The 9,685-nt window shown below is 44.1% G+C and overlaps 1 protein-coding gene across 1 annotated transcript; it reads right to left on the bottom strand.

The window, feature by feature from the left end:
* Positions 1–584: 584 nt before the first annotated feature.
* Positions 585–5,151, bottom strand: LOC144950110 (ras-like protein family member 11B). The gene is made up of 4 exons (XM_078880174.1): positions 5,067–5,151; positions 4,131–4,184; positions 2,157–2,239; positions 585–1,259 (listed from the first exon to the last, which is right to left on the bottom strand). The coding sequence occupies exons 1-4, from the start codon at positions 5,140–5,142 to the stop codon at positions 585–587; spliced, it is 888 nt and encodes a 295-aa protein (XP_078736300.1). The 5' UTR covers positions 5,143–5,151.
* Between the last annotated feature and the right edge of the window lie 4,534 nt (positions 5,152–9,685).

The following is a 9,685-nucleotide window of genomic DNA, read 5'->3' as shown; positions in this document are numbered from 1 at the left end:
AGTCCAATACACCTACACTGCAGAGGTTATTTTATGCGTTGGCATTTTTACACCATACAGGTAAACTTACTTCCATAGATATGGATAAATAATTGCAATATGTAAAAAACCCTGCATGTCATGAGAGTTTGGCTTGCAAAAGTGATGTGAGCCCTTTACTGTTTAAAGTTTAGTAAAGGGTTGTAGGAAATTGATCATTACCATTGACCTTATACTTACTATGAATCACAATCTGTGCCTCGTCTGTTGATTAAAATGCATTCGACTCGATGGATATTGATGCAGTCATCCAAACGAGTATACTTTGTTATGCATTATGATACAGAATTAACAATAAGCAGTGAATTTAGTTTGTGATTGTCACCTTTGTATCACAATATACAAAGTTCAGATTGTGGTCAATCTGGTCCAATTAGTGTATCACATATCCAGTGTCATTAGTAAATCCTGTGGAATAGCCGTCCCTAGACGTATGAATGTACAATTTCCACACTGTCTCTGGGCCGCCAATGGAGGAGATGAGTGCTTTGCTTGAGCAGGGAGACATCTGGCAGCTGTAATCACCGTGTATCTGATCCTCACGCTCACAATGAGTGAATGCGCTTTCTGCCAAACACCACAGCCGACACGCTGCGCACAATTCCTCGGAAGCCACCCTTCCTGCCATGCAGTGCGGGATGCACAAAGGCAACTCCATCGTTCATAACACTAGCTCCACCAGGGGCACCGCCACTTACACTAGAGCCACGAGCACCTGCATCAACACCAGCAATGCCAGTGGCCGGCAACGGCAGCAGCAGCGGCAGGAGGGCATCCCGTGCCAGCGCACCCAGCGCGCGGTGAACTCCGCCCCCCACTCCGGCGTCGTAATCGTCTGCGGCGGACACCTCGACGAAGGAGGCATCCAACGCGAGCGCCAGCGCGCGCCCTTCCCCGCTCGCCACCGTGCGCCGGTGCTCCAGGTCCAGCTTGTTCCCCACGAGTAGCAGCGGCGGCGGCGGGGTCGGGGTCTGGGTCTGGGTCACCCCCGGCTGCGGCAGGGACCCGGCCCGCCGCCGCCGCTGCTGTTCCCGTGACCGCCAGCAGCAGCCGCCGGCGCCGCCGCCGCCGCTGCCACGGGACCCCGGTGGTGGCAGGCGGCGTCGAGCCGCATGGCGCAGGAGGGAGCGGTGGGAGCACAGCATCGCGAATGTGTCTCGCTCGCAGATGCTGTAGACGAGCAGGAGGGCGTCCGCCCAGCCCAGAAGCCGCTCCAAGTCCTGCGACGGGGGGACGTCCTCGCTTTTATTCGTTGAATCTCAAACTCGGCGTAAGCGGAATTGAAATGATCTTGACGCCACGTTTGCACGAAGAGCTCCCGTTATACGGTTATTGTCACGATCACCATCAACATTGGTTGGCAATGATATGCGAAAGGTGTTTGCGGTTGTGCTGCACGGCTCTCTGATGTGTTTTCGGGTTCTATCGCATGTTGCTGTCACCCAGCTCGTGGAGTGAAACGTTGGCAACGTTGGCAACGCACGGCATGAGCACAGGAGGGAACCATGTTGTCCATGAACTGCTCCATTATAAAGTTATATATACGGCAATCCATCAAAATGCATCCAGATTGAGATATAGTATAGGCATATGCACCGACACGTCAGCGATTTGAAGCTATGTAACGAGCCACTGCAGGTGAAGGCAAGCTGTCAACACCTGGTGTCCCAGTGTCCCAAACCCACGGTCCGTGTTTGAGAAATCACCTGGCGCTGCTTTGCCAGGTGCTTGACCTCAGTTCATTGGAGTGAGTGACCCACACGTAACAAGACATTGTGACCCATTTAAAATAAACGTTATATTCTCTCCATCTAAATATGCCAAAAGTTTATGGACAGCCGTCTTGAGATGCACTTGCATTTATATGCTATTAAAAAACACTATGAATCTGATTATGTGGATCTCTTTAAAATCCACGTATTCCAAATGCACTACAGTATTGGCATCACGACATGAGATGTACAATTCGTGTGCATCTCTCACAGGGCCATGCATCACCCGTGTGTTTAGAGGGCAGCCAGTGGAAGAAAGGTGGTGTAACAGAAATATGCATTCTGCGCAAGGCTCGGCCTCTGAAACGTTACGAATGCAAAGCCGAAAGAGACACGAGGGCTTACCTGGTCATGAAGGGAGGGGGAGTCCCAGATGTTTACACAAACCTCTTGGCCGTCGATGATAATGCTGTGGCTGTAGATGGACTCTAAAAGACAAAGATTCCCCGTATAGCCTTTAAGCAGACGTCTGGGGTAAGTGGTGGCTAGCACCACGCCCGACCGCCTGTCTCCCCAGTGGCGATGCTTACCCACCACGCCAGATATTCATTGGAGGCTGAGTCGACCTAGGGGAGGCCCAGTATCGGTTCATATAATGGTTACTAGTGTTGGCCGTGAGCGGGAATCGAACTCAGGTAGTTGGGTTCATAGTGCAGTGGGCCTACCGCTCTTCTGCCACTCCCCAAAGTGACTCAACACCACCACCACCTTACTCTTTGGTTCTTTCGGTAAAGTCACGTAGGTATAAAATCATCATCAGGTGGGAAAACCACAGCAAGAAAACATTTTGCTGTGGTTTTCCCACCTGATGATTGCTTGTGTTGCAATCGAAACGTCGTGATTTATATTATTTTATGCCTACGTGACTTTACCGAAATAACCAAAGAGTATGGATTCCTGCAGTTACGAAAGCTTCAAATCAAGATTACCACCACCACCATCATACAGAGACAACCTCGTTACTGTCGTAACGCTCGAGGAGCCGTCTATAATTTTACGAGAAGCCTGTTGCAATATAGACAAAGTCAGTTGAACACGTAGGCTTTCGCGACCAATATCATTCATCATAATAGAGGTTTTTTGGGTTAGATCGCGTAAATATATAAATGTGTCGTTTAAACCCGCACTCGACACAGCCAACTAGTAAGGGTTGTCACGTAACCCCCCCCCCTGCCACATTGTGCAAGAGCGCAGAAGGGTGGTCAACACATCTACGCCTCGATATAAGGAACGAAACAGGTGGACTTCTCCACAAATCTGGCTGTCGCCTGATGAAGCTGGTTGTAATTACTGACGAAACGTCGTACTCAGTTTGTAAATGTTGTGGCTTGGCTCTCCAACACACCGGTGTGATGTACTAGTATACTCCACTATACACTACACTATACACTACACTACACCGGTGTGCTGAACTAGTGACGAATTGGCCACGTTCTGTTTACGTGACAACCCTTACTAGTTGGCTGTGTCGGGTGGTGGCAGGTTTTAACGACACATTTATATATTTACGCAATCGAACCCAAAAACCTTTTATGGATAGACAAAGTCATTATGAAAACCGATGCCGTTAATGAATAACAAAAAATATCTACTGACTGGCTAAAAATGTCAATACTGTGGAAAGCAAACGGCTTTCTTGTAACATGTAAAAGTTCCTAAATCGTACGCATATTCTTATCTTTTTCATGTACTCTCTATGACGATCATTAAGAAAAAATAAAAATCGTTGCTTTTCACAATGCCATACGAAAGAAGAAGACTCCCCCAATTATATTCAAATTGTCATATTAACGTCATGTCGCGACACTAGAAAGTTTCTTCAGGAATGATATTATCAGTGAACATTGCACCACACTGCGCCATAGTTCTGCCGCGAAAGATAAAGTCACGCAATCACTTCTGAAATAGGTTACATATGCCTGTTTTATCCGCACAAGGGAGCATATGTCTGCAAAGTGTTTATCACGTGTCAATGACAAGTATTGTACACTGATATTATTTTGTTTTAAATCTAAAGGCTGGAATGTATCCAAATGAAGCGAATAAACAAAAAAGCGTTATATTTGTCTGTGTAGTCATTGGTGAACAGTCCACCTGTTGACAACAAATCTAGAACTGTTGACTACACTTGAGATCTCAGCAGTGCCAGAATCAGCATCTACAACACAATCTCATGCCCCTGAACCACCCACCCACTGGTCACTTTAGCTGACACGGATTTTTTTTTTACAAAATGCTCGACGAACCAGCCGCCTTAAGACGCATTTACTCTCTAAAAACTATTTCGAATGGTGTGCGATCGCAAATGCACTCACTCACCTTTATCACCATATTCTCCAATGAATCTTCCAGTCAAAAATCGAACGGTCAATGCTAGAAAGTATACAACGAAACATTAGCTTGGAATAAATGATATACCATCCGATAAAATGTCAATAACATTTTTAAAAGTCACATTAGGTGGTGGTGACAAATACAGATGAAAATTTATGAAAATGAAATTCCCCTTTGCATCCCAAAATCCCTTTAACAAACATTAAATTTGAAGAGTTAATTTGTATTTTGCCCAAGCCTTTTCATGAGCATCCTACTTGGGTTATTTGATCAATTCAATGTATGTTCTGAAATGTTTAACATGTGTGAGTAAATGGGAAAAATCCAACCGTCAAAGGATTTCTCAGATAGGCTAGCATACTTCAATCTTAATTTTAGAACTTTTAGCATACTTTTAGCTCTACTATACTCGTTGGTAGAAAAATAAAATAAAACCAAAAATAATATATCACGACGTTGGGAACTGCTGGATTATTTTTTCCGCCTGAGGACGACCACTTGTGTTGCGATCGAAACGTTGTGATATTTTTTTTTCTACCTACGTGACTTTATCGAAAGAACCAAGGAGTTTGGATTCCTGCAGTCACGAAAGCTTCAAATCAAGATGTAGCTCTACTGTGTTCTACAGGCATCCATGCACACCATTTCCTGCAAGCCATGCCGATGACTGTCTCACAAAGTGGCTTCACAAGCCTGACTCTTCCGTTGAAGCCCACAAAGTAAAAATCGGCCCAGCATTTGCTTGCTTGAATAAATGTTGCTTGATTACATTGGTCTGGCTGATGGACTAAAAGTATTTTTTATTTATACTGCTTACACAGAATATGCTTTGCTGATTGTTAAACACCGAAAAGCTGGGCAATTATGGTTCTGATATCGGCTTTGGAAAAGACCAACCCGTGCTAAAGGCGCAACACTTACCAGATTTACCGACGTTGTCAGCTCCAAGCACAGCGATGTTAACCTCCAGCCTGCTCCTGCCCAGTGATGACAGCATCGCTGATGGTAACCGTAGGTAAGCCATGAACTGTTAAAGTACCCACATCAAAAACCACACGCACGCTCGAGCTCAGTGTCTGGGCTGTATTTATTTTTGCATTAAACCTTTGAATAACGCAACTGCCCATTTAATATATACAAAGGGAATGAGTCATCAAAAACAAGTCCAATGGGGACGGGGCAAGTTTGTTTACAGAAATTAACCCCGTGCGTAATTATCATGAATCAGTTGAAATACAGTCATCATCATTGCTCATACACCATTTTTTTTCTCTCCATGCCTGTGTTTTAGCACAATGCAGGAAAGAATGTTCGAGAGTTCATGAAAGTGGGCTTAGGCAGGACACGTGACGAGGAGGTGTGATTGCTGGTGGTCAAGGCTAATGACAGAGTAACAGTCAAAGGAGAGAGCAACTTCGAGAGGGTGTCCATTGCAGAGATGGACCAATGAAATCAGCTCATGTACAGGCGAAAACTAATTTGTTTAAAACTGCTTTTTGTGTTTAGTTTGTTGTCCTTTCCCCGCACCTTCGCTTAGCACAGTTGGCTGCTACATCGCAGGACCGTGAGAGATGACGATGGCTTGGAGATGCCTTCATCCAGCAGTGGGTCGATCATGGCTGATAATGGTGGCGGTGAAGTGATGTTAATAATGTTGATGATGGTGCGCAGTTGAAGTATGTATGTTGAACTTCTTTCGCACCATACGTAGCCAACCGTGCTAATCGGAGGTGCCGGGGGAAAGGACAACAACAGTTTTGTTTGCGACAGAAACTTGGGAGAAAGAAAGCCATGAGAAAGCCATGAGAAGACCTGGAAAAGTCTTGAGATATGAGTTGTGGCATCCAATGGAGACACTCCGTTGAATAGAGAGAAAGAGTAATTAGGACATTCTAGGGAAAGTTCAAAAGGACAGCATTTTCATTTAAAAAAATAATCCTTAAGAAAGCAAAACATGGCGACTGTGCACATTCTCAGAGATGGAAGGAAGTTCTGGAAGGATGTCGGAAAAGAGGCAAAGAAACAACACTTAAAACTGCTGCTTGACGACTTGAAATGGGCCATACAGTGAAATGAAGCAGCATACATTATACAATTAAGAAGAAAGCCCTCGGTTTAGCTGAAGGGCTGCGATTTGCGAGCCAGCTAGATGACTAAAAAATAATATGGGGGGGGAGTGATATTGCCCGATGCTGAATGAAATGTAAAATTGCTTCTAAACAAACTTCACACCGCACCAATGCTGCCACCTTGTGGCTCCCACTGAGGTGAATGCGGCGTTCTGTCACTTCTTTGCCACTTATAAAGATGCGCATTAAACAAAACAAAAAAACTGAACACATTCGTGAATAACACTGTGGCCTTAAAAATATAAATATATCATAGGTAACGTTTCGGTCAATGGCCCGACTTCATAGTTCGCATGAAACTAGGTCATCATCTGCCTTCTCTGGAAACCATCGAGGTCGATTGTACTTTCCAGCAGAAATGGCAGTACTGTAGTTACATAACCCTTCTTCCACAAGCCATTAGGTTGACATTCCTGAAGAGACTACCACTTCCCCAACAGATATAAGCTTTGTCTCCACGTATATACATAAAGCATGTTTGAGTTCCATCAGCCGGTTGCCTTTCCAGTCCAATATAATTATCAAGCACAATTGTTTTTTAAGCAAGCAAACGCTCGGTCTCATCGGCAGGGCTTGTGAAACTAATGCTGCTCGTTTGCCAAATGTTGTTGGCAAGGGCAACTCCGTTGAAATGATGGGGCCCTATTCAACGCAACAAACAATACCATACACGGTGATTTTATGCGTTGCCTTGCTAAGCCGGCGATTGGCTGATAACTTTACTTGCCATCGCATTTGACAGACAGCACATATTTGTCAATGTCACCCTACATGTGTTTCATTATTAATATTGCGAAATTTATATTTGTGGAATGTTTTTGAGTTCTCATGTGCCACGAGTTATTTGCACTGATTTATCTTGGCTTCATTGCTTGCACTTACTTTTGATTCGTGTTGCGTTTGTGTCGTATTTTTGTTGGTCACTCTTGGAAATGATGATGGTGATAATGATGTTAATTCTAAACTCAATTGTCTATAACCCAAATTCGCACAAGGAGACTATATTCTGCTGGTTAAACAAACAAAAGAAATAACACTTCGGCTTTCGCGAAAAATACCATCCATAATAAAACGTTTTTTGGGTTAGATCGCGTAAATATATAAATGTGTTGTTAAACCCGCCACCACCCGGCACAGCCAACTAGTAAGGGTTGTCACGTAAACAGAACGTGGCCAATTCGTCACTAGTACAGCACACCGGTGTGTTGGAGAGCCAAGCCACAACATTTACAATCTGAGTACGACGATTCGCCAGTAATTAAAACTAGCTTCATCAGGCGACAGCCAGATTTGTGGAGAAGTCCACCTGTTTCGTTTTTTATATGGAGGCGTAGATGGGGGATTCATGTGTGAACGTACATTATGCATGCGCAATATGCGAGCTCATTGATCTTGTCCTTCCTGTCCAATGTGTGTATGAAAATAGCCGTACTAACGGTAATCCCTATTGAAGTATGGTGGCCTATATAGGCATGCATTTAAACAATGTATTATTTGATTATTCGCTTCCACGCACCACTAAGTCGGTAGCTATCCGAACGGTTAAAATATTTTTTATTTCTTTCAATTTCGATAGATTCTCTCATTAGTCTTTGCTAGTAGTAGCTAGTTTTGCACAGAACTTCAACATTATCAAAATCAATTGAGTGTACTTGTGTGTGTTCTGCTACTGCTGACAGTTGTATTTAGGAGTATTTAATGTTTACTCTTTGGTTCTTTCGGTAAAGTCACGTAGAAAGAAAATAAATTAAATAAAAGAGTACGACGTTTCGATTGCAACACAAGCAACCGTCATCAGGTAGAACTACATTTGAGAGAGAGACAAAACACAGACACGGAGACACAGATAGACACACAAGCAAAGAGAGACAACACAGAGACACACAGAGAGACACACAGAGACACACAGACAGACACACAAGCAGAGACAACACAGAGACAACACAGAAACACACAGAGAGACACACAGAGACACACAGACAGACACACAAGCAGAGAGAGACAACACACAGACACACAGAGAGACACACAACATAGACACACATAGAGAGACAACACAGAGACAACACAGAGAGACACACAGACAGACACACAAGCAGAGAGACACACACAACATATACACAGAGAGAGACAACACAGAGACACACAGAGAGAGAGACACAACATAGACACGCAGAGATCCAATGCCTGTGTCGGGACCTTTAATAGAGTTAGGGGGGGGAGTTGGGCAGAGAGAGAGGTTGGTCTGCTGGGGCAGCTACTGGAGCAGAGAAATTAGCATGTCAATTAATCCACCCGAAGCGAAAGAAGATCGAATGAGAGGTTCAATCTTCTTTCCCTCCGTCGCTTCAGGGTGGAAGAATAATTCCCGCAGTCACGAAAGCTTCAAATCAAGTTGTATTTAATGTTTCTTTAATGTTATTTTAGTTTTGTGCTGATCATTCGTCCTGTTTTCCCAACGTAGCATTTGTCACAAGTGCAGTTAATCCTGGACGAATCTTCATAAGGATGGTGACATCGCTGCAGCAGCTGGCTGCAGTCCCGTGTCGCTCCCACTGTGTATCGACTGTTGCCACACCTCGTACCTTACCCACGTCCCTCTTCACTATCCCTTGCCCTTCTTACTTTCATCTTTCACTCCAATTTTCTAATTATTTATTTTGTTTACTTATTTTCCTAATTATTACTTTGGTAGATCTTTGCCTCCAACCCCGCCTGCCTCCGCGCGTACTGCACGATAGCTTTAAGTCAATAATTAAAACTATCAAAAAATACCGCACATTGCGGGAGTAACTGATACACTAGCCAGATGTTTGGAAAAACTAAAAATCCGAGTCATATTTGGCACGGTATATAAAATACAGAAATTAATATTTGGTACAAGAGCGCAGAAGTGTGGTCATCACATCTACGCCTCTATACAAGGACAGCAACAGGTGGACTTCTCCACAAATCTGGCTGTCGCCTGATGAAGCTAATTGTAATTACTGGCGAAACGTCGTACTCAGATTGTAAATGTTCTCCAACACTATACACTACTATACACTACTATACACTACTATACACAATACACTACACTATACACTACACTACACCGGTGTGCTGTACTAGTAACGAATTGGCCACGTTCTGTTTACGTGACAACCCTTACTAGTTGGCTGTGTCGGGTGGTGGCGGGTTTAACAACACATTATATATTTACGAGATGTAACCCAAAAAACCTCGATCATGGAAAAATATATAAAAACTTGGAGCAACGCAGACCATCTCTTCCAGAAGACGCAGAGATTTTACTTCCCCTTCCAGAAGAATCTTCCGGAAGAATCTTCCAGAAGAATCTTCAGTAAGAGTCTTCCGGAAGAATCTTCCGGAAGCATCTTCCAGAAGTGTCTTCCGGAAGACGCTAAAAAT

Source organism: Lampetra fluviatilis, chromosome 3 (assembly GCF_964198595.1).
Source record: "Lampetra fluviatilis chromosome 3, kcLamFluv1.1, whole genome shotgun sequence".
Taxonomy (NCBI): domain Eukaryota; kingdom Metazoa; phylum Chordata; class Hyperoartia; order Petromyzontiformes; family Petromyzontidae; genus Lampetra; species Lampetra fluviatilis.
Note: the sequence above shows the minus strand (reverse complement) of the source record. Positions and strands in the feature narration are given on the sequence as shown.